The following is an 18,076-nucleotide window of genomic DNA, read 5'->3' on the forward strand; positions in this document are numbered from 1 at the left end:
CCTGACCAAAGTCTTGCGGTGTTTTGAGAGAGTCCACCTCCGGCAAGCAAAATATATCTTCAATGCGGCCAAAGTCACGTATCTGGTTTACCGCGTGGGCCGCCATGGCCTACACCCTGTTGGGGCAAGGTGCTGGCCATCCGACAGGCCCCCGTCCCAGGCGAGGCGATGAAACTCCATTCTTTCCTGGGCCTCGTGAACTATCACGGGAAATTCATCTCGAACCTAAAGGAGGGTTTGGTTGTAGTCCTGTCGTCTTTTGGAGTAAACAAAATCCCACCAGTATGCCTGTGGCCATATGTTTATGGTCTTCATGAATCATAAGCCCTCATTTGGCCTGTTTGGGGGGGTGGGGAGATCTGTGCGGTCAATTTCCTTATTCTCCTCCCCCCTCAATCCCGTATGCTTTGATCCAGCATTGGGTCCTGTTGCTGGCTGCATATGAGTATACACTGGAGCTCAGTTTGGGGGCCAAGATTCCACACACGGATGTGGTGAGATGCTTCTCCACTAGGCCACGACGCCAGCTTCAGCCAATTAAGTAATTGCCGCCCTCCATTTCATGGACCCCTTGCCGGTCCCAGTGTCTCGCATTCAAGGTTGGACACAGACGGACGTGAAGTTACCCTGTGTCTGCCACATCATTCAGTATGGAGCCCAGCACCGGGCATTGCCGGACAATTTGAAGGCCTGTACTTCCCAAATCCAGGAGCTAAGCATCGAGGACAGTATTATTCTGTGGGAAGCTAAGCCACGAGGACAGTATTATTCTGTGGGGAATGTATGTGGTGGTTACTATTAACTTCGTAGGTCTGTTCCAAGGGGCGATGTTTCTCGTCATCGTAGACACCCACTCCAAGTGGATGATGAAGGTCCACCAAATGCAGGCGACCACCGCTAGGGCCACCGTTGAGCAACTACACCAGATTTTCTGCATGCCCCCCCCCCCCCCCCCCCAAATATGCTGGTCTTGGACAATCAGGCGGCCTTCACGAGTGCAGAATTGCCACGTACACACCATCTTGTACCACCTGGCCTCCAATGGACTGGTCGAATGCGTGGTTCAGACAAGGCATGAAGAAGCAGACCTATGGATCTTCGGAGACTCGATTGACATGAATCTTGTTCTGCTATCTGACCATGCTGCATGTCACGACTGGGTTGCGCTGGCCGATGCTGCCGCAGCAATAGACTGAGTCTGGTAATCGTGGACGTTGCTGGGAAGGTCTGCTGTGGACAGGCCAGAACCGAGAAGGAAGCAGATCGTCACACACCTTTGCGCGGTTTCGCCCCTGGAGATTCGGCATAAGTCTGGAATTTTGGCGACAATGCCTCATGGGTTCCAGGCATGGTGTTCAGGCTGATCGCTTACAAAGTGAGGGCACAAGGCCAGGAGTCCAACTGACATATGGACCACCTCCACAGCAGTCACCCCTGACTCCTGCTGCCAACGTGATCCAGGAGACGGAAATGCCGGGTGTGGACCCGACCGAATCCAACTCCAACATGGACATTCAGTAACCGGCGGAGACCGCCGCACCTTGCCCATGCCTCTTTGACTCTCCACGCGCAAACCTCTGGAGCCCGCACAGACGACTCCCAAGCGTCATCCCAGGGCAAAGAGAACGAGGGGTCCCTCTCGCCAGTCTGCTGATGTGGTCACTACTCCAGACTTTGGGGTTGGAGAGAAGGAATGTTAAAACCCCCACGGAGGTCACTGGTTCTGCACAATCCGGTTCCCTGTGACCTCCACAGAACATGAACTTCCCTGGTAACAGTCGGGACTTCCCCTTTAACGAGGGGACCCCTCCTAGTATAAAAACCCTGACCTGGGTGCAGGTTGAAGAGGGGAACTCTTCGGGGAGTGGAGAATTATTGTGTACCAATAATAAATCAGTATTATTGTATCCTGCCTACTGTTCCAAGTGTATTCTGCAAAAGAGATGGGTATTTTTTTTTTTAAATCTTCAGATCATGACCTTTGTATAGGCCTTCTCCTACGCTCGCTACAGGTTAAGACCCTAAAGGGGTCTGTTTGAACTGCTGAGTTTGGGTTTCCCTCACATGAAAATCACATCCTGTCTCCTTTTCCCCTACTGACAAAAACTGGATCTGTTAGAAGTGAGGGAGAGATTTCCACATCTAGGTCCCACTCACGATTTAAGGCCTGTTGAATCTTCCTGACTGCATGAAAATCTGGCCATATGTCTGTGTGTATGAAGCCCAAATATATTTTTATTTATTCTTTTGCTTGCTTTGCACTCTTGAAGGTTAGATGGCACCACACAAGAATTTTGGTGCCTAAGTTTCCAAGATGTGGACCAGGACAAATTGTTGGTAATATTCACTTTGTACATCCCTTTCACGTCATTGTACCTGTGGTTGGCACAGTATTCAAACTAGCATTCAGAAAAGTTAAACTATCAATGAACATGATCGCTGAGTTGCTCCAAACGTAAACCGAGCACAGGAAGCTTTTGATGTTGCATCAAAGTCATATGCAAAACTTCACAGTTCCATATGATCATGGCTGCACTTGGATTTCAACTCCACTTCACTTCCCTGCCTTGATTTCCTATACCCCTTGATGCCCTGAGATATCAAAAATCTGTACATCCCAGCCTTAATTGTATTCAATGATGAAGCATCCAAACCGTCTGCGGCAGAGAATTCCAAAGATTCACAACCCGTTGAAGTAATTTAATGATCAGCACCTTATCCTGAGAATGCCCCAATGTTTTGGATTCCCTGGCCAGTGTAAACTATCTCTCTATTATCCACTTGTATAACCTGTCTGTCACTCTTTGCAACCTTTTTTAAAAAATATATTTTATTGACATTTTTCAAACAGAGATTTTCCATTTTTACAACTTAATAAAGGAATATGCATTAAACGTTATTTAAATAATATATTAAACTAACAACAAATGGAAGAAAAAAAAGAGAACAAAAAGCAAATATCAACAACTGGCAAAAAACAAAAACACGGGATAATCCCCCCCCCACCCCCCTGGGTTGCTGCTGCTGTCTTTTCTGTTTTTCCATTATCTTTCCGCGAGATAGTCAAGGAATGGTTGCCACCCCCTGGTGAGCCCCTGAGCCGATCCTCTTAACGCATATTTTATTCGCTCCAGTCTTATGAACCCTGCCATGTCGTTTATCCAGGCCTCCAAGCCCGGGGGCTTCGCTTCTTTCCACATTAGTAGAATCCTTCGCCAGGCTACTAGGGACACAAAGGCCAGAACGTCGGCCTATTTCGTCTCCTGCACTCCCGGTTCTTCTGCAACCCCAAATATAGCTAACCCCCAGCTTGGTTTGACCCGGACCCCCACCACCTTTGAGACCACTCTTGCCACACCCTCCCAGAACTCGTGCAGTGCCGGACACGACCAGAACATGTGGGTGTGGTTCGCAGAGCTTCCCGAACACCTCCCACACCTATCCTCCACCCCAAAAAACCTGCTCAGTCTTGCTCCCGTCATGTGCGCCCTGTGTAGAACCTTAAATTGAATCAGGCTAAGCCTGGCACATGAGGACGAGGAATTTACCCTGCTTAGGGCATCTGCCCACAGCCCTTCCTCAATCTCTTCCCCCAGCTCCTCTTCCCATTTTCCCTTCAGCTCCTCTACCATCGTCTCCCCCTCGTCTCTCTTCTCCCTGTATATTTCCGACACTTTACCTTCTCCAACCCATGCCCCCGAAATCACTCTATCCTGGATCCCTTGCGTCGGGAGCTGTGGAAATTCCCTCACCTGTTGCCTCGTAAATGCCCTCATTTGCATGTATCGGAAAGCATTCCCTGATGGCAACTTATATTTTTCTTCCAATGCTCCCAAACTCGCGAACGTCCCGTCCAAGAACAAGTCCTTCAGCTTCACAATTCCTGCTCACTGCCAAGATTGAAATCCCCCATCTATCCTCCCCAGGACGAACCTGTGGTTATTCCTTATCGGGGACCACACCGAGGCACCCGTCAGTCCCCGTGTCGTCTCCACTGCCCCCAGATCTTCAAGGTCGCCACCACCACTGGGTTTGTGGTGTACCTTTTTGGGGAGAACGGTAGCGTCGCCGTCGCCAGCGCTTTCAGGCTTGTTCTCTTACAGGACGCCATCTCCAGCCTTTTCCACGCCGCACCTTCCTCTTCCCTCATCCACTTACAAACCATTGACACATTAGCGGCCCAATAGTAGTCACTCAGACTCGGCAGTGCCAATCCCCCTCTGTCCCTACTGCGCTGCAGGAACCCCCTCTTTACCCTCGGAGCCTTTCCCGCCCATACAAAGCTCGTAATGCTCCTATCTATTTTTTTTTAAAAGGGCCTTAGTAATCAGGATGGGGAGGCATTGAAACACGAAAAGAAACCTCGGGAGGACCACCATCTTGACCGCCTGTACTCTGCCCGCCAATGACAGGGGCACCAAATCCCACCTCCTAAAGTCCTCCTCCATCTGCTCTACCAGTCGCGTCAGGTTAAGTTTGTGTAGGGTTCCCCAGTTCCTGGCCACCTGAATCCCCAGGTATCGAAAATTTCCTGTCACTCTCCTCAGCGGCAGAGCATCTATCCCACTGCCCTGTTCCCCGGGGTGCATCACAAAAAGTTTGCTCTTTCCCATATTTAATTTATATCCCGAGAACTCTCCAAACTCCCTAAGTATCTGCATTACCTCTGGCATCCCCTCTACTGGGTCCGCCACACATAGCAGTAAATCGTCTGCATACAGTGACACCCGATGTTCCTATCCTCCTCTAAGCACCCCCCTCCACTTCTTAGAGTCCCTCAGCGCTATCGCCAATGGCTCAATTGCCAACGCAAACAGTAACGGGGTCAGGGGGTACCCCTGTCTTGTACCCCTATGTAATCGGAAGTAATCCGATCTTTGCCTATTTGTAACAACGCTTGCCACCGGGGCCCCGTACAGGAGTCTAACCCATCTAATGAACCCCTCCCCGAACCCAAATCTCTTCAGCACCTCCCACAAATAGTCCCACTCCACTCTATCGAATGCCTTCTCTGCATCCATCGCCACCACTATCTCTGCCTCCCCCTCCGGTGAGGGCATCATTATCACCCCCAGCAACCTTCGTATATTGGCATTCAATTGTCTCCCTTTAACAAACCCTGTCTGGTCGTCATGTACCACCCCTGGGACGCACTCCTCTATCCTTGTCGCCATCACTTTGGCCAGCAGCTTGGCTTCTACGTTTAGGAGGGAGATGGGCCTGTATGACCCGCACTGCAGCGGGTCTTCGTCTCGTTTCAGAATTAACGATATCGTTGCCTCCAACATTGTTGGGGGTAATGTCCCCCTTTCCTTAGCCTCATTGAAGGTTCTCGCCAGAAGCGGGGCCAGCAGGTCCATATACTTCCTGTAAAATTCCACCGGGAACCCATCTGGTCCCGGGGCCTTCCCTGCTTACATATTCCCAATTCCTTTGATCACCTCCTCCACCTCAATCTGCGCCCCAAGACTTGCCACCTCCTGCTCCTCCACCCTCGGGAACTCCAGCTGGTCCAAAAAGTGTATCATTCCCTCTTTCACGTCCGTGGGTTGGGACTTATACAACCTCTCATAAAACGTCTTGAACACCTCGTTCACTTTCCCTGCTCTCTGCTCCATCTTTCCCGTTTCGTCCCTAACTCCTCCGATCTCTCTCGCCGCCCCCCTCTTTCGAAGTTGTTGGGCCAGCAGCCGACTCGCCTTTTTCCCATATTCATATTGTATTCCCTGTGCCTTCCTCCACTGCGTCTCCGCCTTTCCCGTGGTCAGCAGGTCAAACTCCGCCTGTAGTCTTCGTCTTTCCTTGTATAGCCCTTCATCCGGGGCCTCCGCATACTGCCTATCACCCTCAGAATTTCCCCAACCAATCTCTCTCTTTCTTTACCCTCTTGTTTCCCCTTGTGGGCTCTAATGGAAATCAGCTCTCCTCTAACCACTGCCTTCAGCGCTTCCCATACTACCCCCACCTGGACCTCCCCACCATCATTAACCTCCAGGTATCTTTCGATGCATCCCCTCACCCTTCCGCATACCCCCTCGTCCGCCAGTAGTCCCATGTCTAATCTCCAAAGTGGGCGCTGCTCCTTTTCCTCTCCTAGATCCAGATCCACCCAATGTGGGGCGTGATCTGAAACGGCTATAGCCGAGTACTCCGTTCCTGCCACTTTCGGGATCAGCGCCCTTCCCAAGACGACAAAGTCTATCCGGGAATATACTTTATGGACGTGGGAGAAGAAGGAAAACTCTTTCCCCATCGGACTAGCAAATCTCCACGGATCTACCCCTCCCATCTGCTCCATAAATCCCTTAAGCACCTTGGCCGCTGCCGGCCTTCTCCCGGTCCTGGATCTGGACCGGTCCAGCCCTGGGTCCAGCACTGTTAAAATCCCCCCCCCATTACCAAGCTTCCCGCCTCCAGGTCCGGGATACGTCCCAGCACTCGCTTCATGAATCCCGCGTCATTCCAGTTCGGGGCGTATACATTCACCAGCACCACCGCCTCCCCTTGCAATCTGCCACTCACCATCACGTACCTGCCCCCACTATCCACCACTATGGTCTTAGCCTCGAACGATACCCGTTACCCCACCAGTATTGCCACCCCTCTGTTTTTCGCATCTAACCCTGAGTGGAATACCTGCCCCACCCATCCTTTCCTCAGTCTAACCTGATCCGCCAATTTCAGGTGCGTCTCCTGGAGCATAACCACGTCCGCCTTCAGTCTCTTTAAGTGCGCAAACACCCTTGCCCTCTTAATCGGCACATTTAAACCTCTCATATTCCAGGTGATCAGTCGGGTTGGGGGGCCATTTACCCCCCCCCCCCCCCCTCGTCAACTAGCCATCCCCTTTTTTAAGCCAGCTCCTCACCCAGGTCCCACGCACCCGTCTGTCCCCCAGACGGCGCCCTCCCGTCCCGACCACCTCGTCTCGTATCAGCTCCCCTTTACCCTCAGCAGCAGCAACCCAGTTAATCCCCCCCCCCCCCCCCCGCCCACTAGATTCCCCTCTAGCTTGATTGCTCCCCTCATATTGCTTCCGGGAGTCAGCTAACTCTGGCTGACCTCTGCTTCCCCCGTTTATCCTTTGACCTCCCTACGTGTGAGGCCCCCTTCCCTCCTGCGCCCTTTTTCCCGCCTCAATTTCCATAGCGCGGGAAAAGACCCGCGCTCCCCTCTCGGCCCCGCCCCTAATGGTGCAGTTCCCTCATTCCCCTTCCCTGTCCCCTTTTCCACCGGCGCCCACATTTCTTCGTGTGTCCCCCCCTCGGGGGGGGGGGGGGGGGGGGGGAGAAAAAATTCCCCGTCCAACATTCTTACATATTAGCCCTCCCTCTCCCCACTTTACATTTCAGTGCCACCACCTCGCTACCTCTCTCCAGACACCAATTTCTCAAGTCTAGCCCAATTTCTCTTCCTGAATGAATGTCCATGCCTCCTCCGCCGTCTCGAAGTAGTGGTGTTTGCCCTGGTGTGTGACCCACAATCTTGCCGGCTGCAGCATCCCAAATTTGACTTTCTTCCTATGGAGCACCGCCTTGGCCCGATTGAAGCTTGCCCTCCTTCTCGCCACCTCCGCACGCCAATCTTGATATACGCGTATCACCGCGTTCTCCCACTTGCTGCTCCGTGTCCTCTTAGCGCAACTCAGGACCATCTCCCTGTCCCTGTAGCGGTGGAACCTCACCACTATTGCTCGTGGTGTTTCCCCTGCCTTTGGTCTTCTCACGAGGACCCGGTACGCTCCCTCCACTTCCATGGGGCCTGTTGGGGCCTCAGCTCCCATTAGAGTATGGAGCATCGTACTCGCATACGCCCCAGCATCAGCCCCCTCTGTTCCTTCAGGGAGACCTAAAATCCTTAGATTCTTCCTCCTCGAGCTGTTCGCCAGGGCTTCCAGCCTTTCTATGCACCTCTTATGTAGTGCCTCGTGCGTCTCCGTTTTTACCACCAGGCCCTGTATCTCGTCTTCGTTCTCCGCTGCCTTTGCCTTCACTCCACGGAGTTCCATCGCCTGGACCTTTTGTGTTTCCTTCAATCCCTCGATTGCCAGTAACATCGGCGCCAGCACCTCTTTCTTGAGCTCCTCCACACATCGTCGGAGGAACTCCTGCTGTTCCGGGCCCCATACCATCTGGGCTCCCTCGGCCGCCATCTTGCTTCTCCCTTCCCTTCCCTGCCGCTGCTCCAGATGATCCTCCACAATCTGGACACTGCTGTCGCTCCTTTCCATCCACACCCGGGGGGACTTCTTCCTTTGTCACCTCACACTGGGTTTGGCCGTAAAAAAATTCTGTTGGGGCTCCCGATAAGAGCCCAAAAGTCCGTTGAAACGGGAGGTGCCGAAACGTGCGGCTTAGCTGGTCATCGCCGCAACCGGAAGTCCACTCTTTGCAACCTTGATGTCACCTCCAGGAAACTTACTTTTCCACCTCACTTTGTATCATCCACAAACTTTATACATTACTCTCAGTCTCGTTATCTTCTTCAGTCTCTTTATCTAAGTCACAACTATAGATTGTAAATGGCCCTTGTGGTTCTCAACTCCACTATGTTTCTGACCTGTTAACCAATCCCCTTGTCTATACTATAGGTTAAATGTATTTTATCCATCAATTTGAAAGCCAAATCCTTCCAAAAACCACACTTAGGACACGATCTTCTGGTCTCGTTACACTCTCGCTTAAGCGTAACGCAGCCGGTGAATAGCTGGAGAGGCCAAAAACGGGAACCGCCAGGCGGCAAACAGTTTGCAATGCAACCGCCTGCACCCAAAGTCTGAGGCCTCTGGCTGCGCGGCTAAAGGCAGTCACTAATAGGGATTTGGCAACCGTGGTTAAGTGAGCACTTGACACAAGCCAAATGTGTTCCTATGGCTGGGCGGGCCATGAAACATGTGGGAGTCATTGCCTAACATTCCAGTCAAACCTTGATGTCGGGACACTGTGTTGTGGTCAACGCCACACACACAGCCGCCATCATCCGAACACCCAGGCGATGGGACACAGCTCCCGGGAGACGACCACGGCTGGGTTGATGCCACGGGGAGGGGGTTGCCTGGAGAGACGGGCAAAGGGTCCGGGGACCAGCCCGCATTGCGGAAGAAAGTGGCAGAGGTATCATAATGTTTGTGCAAATAGATGTTTAATGTGCTGCACAATACCCCATTCCCGAATAACCCCCCCACCACCCCGTACCCTCAGTGCTGCTCAACGTGCTTGGCCCTCCTAGATACACCACTACATCTTGGTGTTTCCCCAGGATGAACATCTAAGGTGGGGGCAGCCAGCTGCTTACCTCGTCCCGTGGCCTTCGATGCCCCTGGCGGGCGTCCTCTGGGGCCGCAGGGCCTCGGCTCACGTGTCGGTGGCACATGCTCAGCTGTGCTGCCCTGTCCCGTGTGCTGGCTTCGAGACGTGGCCTCATCAGAGGGGTGGAAAGCGAGTGCTGTTGGTTACCGTCGCTGCCCCGTGGGATGGATCCAGGTTGGCGCTCAATACCCCTCCTCCCGGTCGGTGCCCATAGAGCCCTGGGGTTCACCCTGGGACGGAGGGGCAGCTGGTTCGGGTCTTGGCTGCCCCTGCGTCTTCTGGCTCTGCCATCTGTGGCGGTTCCCCATGGTCTGCACCATTGTGTCGACGCCCTCGGTGATGCTCGTCAGTGACTGGGACACATCCCCCAGTGACCGGGCCATGCTCTGCAGTGCCTCAGCCGTGCCCGCCTGCGACTGTACCAGCCGTTCCCATACCAGCCTCCCCGAACAGGCGCCGGAATGTGGCGACTCGGGGCTTTTCACAGTAACTTCATTTGAAGCCTACTTGTGACAATAAGCGATTTTCACTTTCACTTTTCGCTATCACTGGGACGAGCACTGCAGCGCCTCAGCCATTCCCATTTGAAAGTGCAACATGTCCCGCAGAAGCCCATCGAGATCGGTTTGGTACTGGATGATATCCCCCAGTGCGGCAGACATACTGCCAAGACCCTCAGCCATGGCTGTCACCGACTGCGTGACACCTTGGATACCATTACTCATAGTGCCGACCTCATGCACCAGGCTCTGCACTACGGTCGCCACCCTAGCAGTGTTGGGAGGCCGATTCATTGCCGTCGCCATCTCCTGCACTCTTAGCCTCTGAGACTCCTCCAATTGGCAATGGATTTACTGGAATGACGCTGACATCTCTCTCTGAACGTCCCGGACGCTCCCTAAAGTCTCCATCAGCCCCGGGAAAGTCTGTGCCAGGGGCGCAGCATCAGGCTGGGATCCAGCAGACCTCCGAATGCTGTCTTGCCTGGTGGTTCCTGCCTCCACCAGATGTACATCAGCAGCAGTGTGGTGCCCACCAGAGTGTGCCCCAGAAACCTGACCACTAACATTTCCCACCAAGGTGTGTGTATCTGCGTTAGTGGAGGGTGGGGATGACTGCTATGCCGTGACTACACCAGTTGCATCCTCGGAGCTCTCCTCCGAGGTGTGCTGCTCGGTGTCAGGGAAGGGGGAGCTGCCCGGGGTTGCCTGCGCCATCGGCTGGAGGGCCTGCAGAAGAATGAACATGTGGTCAGTGGGAGGGATGGGTCAGTCAGTAAGGCAATCACTACTCGTGTTTGATAGGCCCTCCGGTGGGGCCCAGTGGTTCCTCACCTCTGCTGTGTCTGCCAGCCTCCGCGTGGGTGACGTCCCTGTCCTCAGCCACACCGGTCACCTCCAGGGCCCTCTCCTCGAAGGAGGTGAAGATTCCCGGGTCCGGCACCCCCACCATCAGTCTGGACCATCTACCATCGATTATGGGAGAACTTTTCCTGAGGGGACACAGAGGGCATAGTTAGCCACATGCGTGGTTCACAGTTGGGTGAAGGGAGAGGGGAGAGTTGGGGTGGGTGGAGGGTTGAAGGGAGATGGAGGGAGGGTTGGAGGTCGCCTGGTGAGATGCTCCCTTGGGGGGTGAGACCTTGATGTCTCTCACTCTTGTGGGTCGTTGTCCTTCTTCCAACACTGGAGACCAGTCCTCCTGGTCACATTGTCCCGAGCTGACTGCTGCCGCCACCTCTTCCCAGGCAGCACTGGCTGCCTTGTGACTTGCCCTTCGCGACCTTGGGGGAACAGGACATCCCTCCCTCTGGTATCCACCATGTCCAGGAGCCTCCCCAGGTCGGCATTGCCAAATCTTGGGGCTGGTCTCCTCGGTGCCATTTTTGTGAGTTGGCTGAGCAAGTGCAGCCTATGTGCTGGTTGGCCTTGGGGGGGGGGGGGGGGGGTTGGTGCCGAGCGTGATCACGGTGACATTGGCGAGCCAGCATTTGGGGTGGGAAGCCCATGAGACCTTGTTAAGTGGACCAATTAACATTGAATAGTGTTGCCGGCCTCCTTGGGCCGAGCGACGGGAAACTCCTGGAAATTTCCGCTCGTTACAGCGCTTGGAAATTTTTCTTTTAGCGCAGGAAGTCTCTGACCCTAGACGGCAAATCTCCGATGGCTCCACTTGTGGGAACTTATTACAGCTGCCCTCTATTTGTTGTTCAGTGGTACTTCTTCCTTTTCTCGTCATTTTGAGGTAGGGCAGCACGGTGGCTCAGTGTTTAGCGTTGTTACCTCACGGCGCCGAGGTCCCAGGTTCGATCCCGGCTCTGGGTCACTGTCCTGTGGAGTTTGCACATTCTCCGTGTTTGCGTGTGTTTCGCCCCCACAACCCAAAGATGTGCAGGGTAGGTGGATTGGCCATGGTAAATTGCCCCTTAATTAGAAAAAAATTGGGCACTCTAAATTTATTCTTTAAAAAAAATAAATTATTTACAGGTTCTTTAAACTATAACTATCCACGGCTCTGGCTATTGGAATGCAAGTAGACTTCTACGCGGCATCCAAAAACCTAACTTTTTGCTTAAAGGATACTCTACCTGTAATATATAATCTCCAACTCTGTGCACACTTATCTTGCCTATTAACCTGATGAGTGCAGTACGAAAGGTGTCGGAAATACACCAGGAGTTGAAAGAAGAGGGGGAAGCGCTGGTAGAAGAGTTGAAGGGTAAATGGGAGGAGGAGCTGGGGGAGGAGATCGAGGAAGGTCTGTGGGCTGATGCCCTAGGTAGGGTTAATTCCTCCTCCTCGTGTGCCAGGCTCAGCCTGATACAATTTAAGGTGGTTCACAGAGTGCACTTGATGGGGGCGAGGTTGAGTAGGTTCTTTGGGGTAGAGGACAGATGTGGAAGGTGCTCAGGGAGCCCGGCGAACCATGTCCATATGTTTTGGTCATGCCTGGCACTGGAGGGGTTCTGGAGAGGAGTGGCAGGAGCAATATCTCAGGTGATGTAAGTCCGGGTCAAGCCAAGCTGGGGGCTAGCAATATTTGGAGTAGTGGACGAACCGGGAGTGCAGGAGGCGAAAGAGGCCGGTATTCTGGCCTTTGCGTCCCTAGTAGCCCGGCGAAGGATCTTGCTAATGTGGAAGGAGGCGAAGCCCCCCAGCGTGGAAGCCTGGATAAATGATATGGCTGGGTTCATAAAGTTGGAGAGGATTAAGTTCGCCTTGAGAGGGTCTACGCAGGGGTTTTACAGGCGGTAGCAACCGTTCCTAGACTATCTCGCGGAGCGTTAGAGGAGGTTCGGTATGTACCTCTTCATTCACCTGAGGAAGGAGCAGCGCTCCGAAAGCTAGTGACATCGAAACAAACCTGTTGGACTTTAACCTGGTGTTGTAAGACTTCGTACTGTGCTCACCCCAGTCGAACGCCGGCATCTCCACATCATGGCAACCTTATGAAATGAAATGAAAATTGCTTATTGTCACAAGTGGGCTTCAATGAAGTTACTGTGAAAAGCCCCTAGTCGCCACATTCCGGCGCCTGTTCGGGGAGGTTGGTATGGGAGTGTTAGCTTATCAGAATGGTTGGAAATCCAAGTATACTACATCCGCTGGTCCCCTTTATCTACCTTAGTTACATCCTCAAAGGACTGCATTAAATTCATTGAGCAGCATTTCCCTTTAGTAAAACCATATTTAGTAAAATCATATATCTCCAGTAACATGTTAACCAACATAGAACAAAGAATGTTGCACATTATTAAACGGTCCTGCACAGCAGTGAAAAGCTTTCTTGCAAGCTAATGTTCTGTTGTGTTTGCATAATTCACTTGTGGTAGTGGATTTTCTTTCTTCAATGCATAAAGGGGCTTTTCACAGTAACTTCATTGAAGCCTACTTGTGACAATAAGCTATTATTATTATTATTATATAAATTATTACTCAGTGCTTGGTCATTGGCATGTCATCTTCGGTTATCTTTAATGGGTCAATGTTGAGTTCATTCAACATTGACTAATCAGCAGTGAATTTTAACCTGTCCTTGCCCAATGTCAGTGTGCATCCAGCAACATTTGCTGGATAACAACCCAGAGAAAAACCCTGGTCAGCTGCTTTCTTATTGTAACACACCACCCACTCCAACCAAACTTCCATGAATTTTATTCTGAAAAAAAACTAGCTAACTCACCATACATTGAGATCAAACCTGGCACTTCCATGATCCATCTGATTGCATTTCTAAAATCTCAAACTCTATTTATTTATTTTTTGGCTAAACTATGACCTAATTTACAATGCTCATAAGCTGCATATTGCCCCTTAATTGGAAAAATGAATTGGTACTCTAATTGAGTACACTGCCATGAGGCAGCAGTGCTAACCACCGCCATAGGCCAGCATTTATTGCCCATCCCTAATTGTTCTTGAACTGAGTGGTTTGTTGGGCCGTTTCAGAAGACATTTGAGAGTCAACCACATTGCTGTGGATCTGGTCTGAAGCCAGATGAGGTAAGGATTGCAGATTTCCTTTCCTGAAGGACATTGACGAGCCAGGTGGATTTTTACAACAATCGACTATCATGGTCATTATTAGACTTTTAATTCCAAATTTTTATTGAATTCAAATTCCATCATCTGTCATGGTGGGAGTCAAACCCAGGTCCCCAGACCATTACCTTGGACTACTAATCCAATGACAATACCACTATGCCATCACCAATGCATAGCATTTAATGCATTACTTTCACATTTTATTTGCACTTCAATCAAATTTACTATCTATTTGTTTTTTGCTACAACAGCTACAAACTGAAAGTCCACTGTTCTGTTCCAACAAATTGACTCTTAACCCCAAAGTTTTCAATTTTCACGAATGTAATATAATTTTACATAGTCATTCGTGTGACATTCTGATTCATTTTTGCAGTGCACATAATTGTTCATATTTTATAACCTCAATGAACTGAATTAAATCTGTAGAGCAGAAGTGAAAGGTCATGCTTTTCCCTTGGATTAGACTGGATTCAAATCCAATTCTCTTGGTGCAAAGACAACAATGTAAACCTACAGTGTCACTTTATTGCTCACTTGGAGTTGTTTTCAAGTATGCCAAATCCAAATGTGTTTAAAAACGAAGACATATTTGGCATTAGCATGATGTTCTTGTGGCTCGTTGCTCTGATTTCTACACCTTGCTCGACAAACTTCATTTTCAGAGGGATTTTTGTGAGCATTGTTTATTACTAATTTACATGCTTGACTGTCTTGTCAATTCCTAATTATCTTATTCTAACAGATATAAGGCATCCTGAAGAACTCTCACTCCTGAGGAAACCTAAAGATCCAACAAAGAAGAAAAGGCGAAAAGTTGAAGAAAAGGATCAAGGTGAAGATGATGCATTGGAGTTGGAGGGACCTTTAATTACTCCAGGATCAGGTCTGTAAAAGTGTGCTCTCTGCCAAAAAGAAAAAGATGTTCTGTTGGGGTGGGGTGAAAAAAATGAATATTGACCTTTCGGTCTGATTGATGGAGGCTGCATTCTTCCTCATCTGCAAGATATGTTGCATAATTTACATGCTACCTTTTATTCTACCAATGGCTTACAAGGCAAAACATTTTACATAATCTGTCATAGAATTTACAGTGCAGAAGGAAGCCATTCGGCCCATTGGGTTTGCACCAGCCCTTGGAAAGAGCACCCTACCTATCCCCTCACACTACCCCACCTAACTTTTTTTTGGAACACTAAGGGGCAATTTAAACTGGTCAATCCACCTAACCTACACGTCTTTGGACTGTGGGAGGAAACTGGAGCACCCGGAGGAATCCCACGCAGACAGTGACCCAAGCGGGAATCAAACCTGGGACCCTGGTGCTGTGAAGCAACCGTGTTAACCACTGTGCTACCGTGCCGCCCTCGTGCTACACTAAAGGGAAGGTAGATATGGGCATGCAATACTTGTATATTCACTATACAGATATCACTTTTCATAAAATGTTGCCACAGCCCCAGAGGACCATGGGCTGCTTTCCCCTTTGAGAGCTGACTGGTGGTAATTTAACCTGAGGGTCACCACATATCTGGCACGGGGCAGAGTTAAAAAGGTGGGGAATTCATGAATAATAATGTGCAGGAATTGAATCCATGCTGTTGGCATCGCTCTGCATCACAAACCAGCGGTGCAGCTAACTGATCCCTGTTCACTTTTCATAAATATTAGGGCACGGTGGCACAGTGGTTAGCATTGTCACCTCACCTCACTGAGGACCCGATCCTAGCCTCGGGCCACTGACCGTGGGGAGTTTGCACATTCTCCCTGTGCTTGCGTGGATCTCACCCCCGCAACCCAAAGATGTTCAGGGTAAGTGGCTTGGCCGGGCTAAATTGCCTCTAAGAATTGGGTATATTTGTGCTTGAACCAATTTTGTTTTTTGTCGGGCACTCTCAATTAAGCTTGATTATTCAAACTGATCCATTTTTCAATTTTTAAAGTGGAAATCTAATGTGTAACTTTGACTGTTGCAGAGCAGTGACAGGGAAATAGTACATAAGAACTAGGAGCAGGAGTAGGCCATATGGCCTCACCAGCTAGTAGAACCCAGCATTCTATGTTACACATAAACGTAGGTCACTAATGATATCACTTCAGCAGAGCCCACACAACTGCTTCATTTCTGACCTTTTAACCTGTGTGACCATCTGGTAATCTGACACCGTTTCAGCTGACATGGCAATTAAAGGTGCCTTGCAGCCCTGCACATAAATGAGAAGTAACAAAGGAACTGAAAAGTCATCTTTAAATCCTCCTGATCTATTGGATACACCAGGAACGCCCAGATAATGTCCGTATTCCGGCCGCAAGAGCATCTACATTGCTCATGCAATACAATCTTCTAATGTAAAAGCTCTAACTGGGACAGTGGTATTAAGAAGAGTACAGCATATGTAGCTGCAAATTGCAACTTTGGAACATTTATGCATTGTATCTCACAATTGCAGCATCAAAGTGCAAGTTGCTTAAAGCATATGGACTTAATTGTTTAATGTCTGTCCTGATAAACTCAGTTATTAGCTAGCAGTTATCAGCTGCAATGTGGTTGACCTCCAGTACGAGGGTTTAAGTTTTGTTTGTTTTTAGAAAAATTGGAGCGTAACTGCTAAGGCATGCTAACTTGAAATTGTAAATGAATTATTATACCCATTGAAGTTTTATGAGATTAACTTAATAATTGAAGCCAAATAATGTCTACCAACCATTCCATTTCTAAAGAGGATGTCTCCAGTTGATGGACTGAAAAGGTTGTTATAGTGAAATGAGAAACTATTTTCTGCCAGGAGCCTTCCACATATTAGAAAGGTCTTTTCTTCTTTCAAAATCTGCATATATCGTTTATATGCTACTTAGGAATGGAAAATGTACATTATATGAAGTAAGTATTGTGCATTTTTTAAGCTTTCGCCACACCACTGCATTTGCTAATTTATTTAAACCATTTGTCATTTATTGAAGTTTTATACATCTAATTTAGGATGTAAATGAGGTATTTGCAATCATAACGCCCTGTATCACAAAACACCTGATTCTCATCAAAACTCTACAAGGAATGATTAATCTGTCTTTTAAATGGTAAAGTCTAGGAACTGGGATGGCAGTCGTTAGCACCGCTACCTCGCGCGCCGAGGACCCGGGTTTGATCCCAGCCCCCAGTCACTGTCCGTATGGAGTTTACACATTCTCCCTATGTCTGTGTGGGTCTCAGCCCCACAACACAAAGAGGAGAGAGATTTTGGAGCTAAAATACAGAAATCATAAAAAGCTAGTAGGCAAGTATGAAGAATAACTTAAAATGGTAAAGTAATGTTGGTCTTTATCTCAAGGGGACTGGAATACAAAGGGGTAGAAGTTATGTTACTTATGTTAAGCTCTGGTTAAATACCATTTAAAGTTTTCCCTTCAGCTTTGGGCATCACTCCTTGGGAGGAGTATAGCAGGTTTGGAGGGGCCACAGCACAGATGATACTGATGTTAAAAAGAGTTCAATTATAAAGTGAAATATTGCCTAGATTAGGTTTGATCTAATTGAGGCAAATAAGATTAAAGGACAGATCTATTTCCTCTGGTGGGAGGAGCCAGAAGAATTGGGCATAACCTAAAATTTGAGCCAGACCAAAGTATAGTGGACATCTGGATTTCTCTTCCACCCCAAAGGCTTGAGGCTAGATCAACAAATTTCAAACCGGAGATTGGTAGATTGATGTTAGGTAAGGGTATTCTAGGTTACAGAGCCAAATTGAGTAAAGATACAGATCAATCCTAACCTAATTGAATGGCAGAACAAGCTTGAGGGCTGAATTACCTCTTGTTGTATGGTAGAGTTCTTCAAGGTTTCAAAGATCAGAGAGACAACATCCGCTCTTTGTTGAGATTTAATTGCAGATGCATCTTTGCTAAAGGTTTTCAATATTTGCTTGTTCGGAATTATGTCCTGAGTTTGATTGGCACTCAATTTACAGGGGTTTAATTTAGTCCACCATCCCTATTTGGATAACAGAATTGTTGAATAACATCATATCATTGAAGCTGGGTCAAAAGTCAAACAGAGGGCCTTTGCACGGTACATCTGGATGCAGAATGCAGCCATTACCAGAGCAGAAATGGCCTGCTTTTTAATTAGAATAACAGATCTGCTAAATAAATGACAAATATTGAACTATTGTCCTCTATGATCTGTCTTCTTAGGGAGAAATGCTTTTCCTTAAATATTTTCTTATT

At 49.3% G+C, this 18,076-nt stretch overlaps 1 protein-coding gene across 6 annotated transcripts in view; it reads left to right on the forward strand.

Moving 5' to 3' along the window:
• Positions 1-18,076, forward strand: part of fermt2 (FERM domain containing kindlin 2) — a 188,736-nt gene that overhangs the window by 87,714 nt on the left and 82,946 nt on the right. For all 6 annotated transcript variants that reach the window (XM_072489727.1, XM_072489726.1, XM_072489729.1 and 3 more), the window contains exon 4: positions 14,598-14,738. In XM_072489727.1, the coding sequence (XP_072345828.1) occupies positions 14,598-14,738 (141 nt within the window). The remainder of the gene's footprint in view (positions 1-14,597; positions 14,739-18,076) is intronic.

Source organism: Scyliorhinus torazame, chromosome 2 (genome assembly GCF_047496885.1).
Source record: "Scyliorhinus torazame isolate Kashiwa2021f chromosome 2, sScyTor2.1, whole genome shotgun sequence".
NCBI classification, from domain to species: Eukaryota; Metazoa; Chordata; class Chondrichthyes; order Carcharhiniformes; family Scyliorhinidae; genus Scyliorhinus; species Scyliorhinus torazame.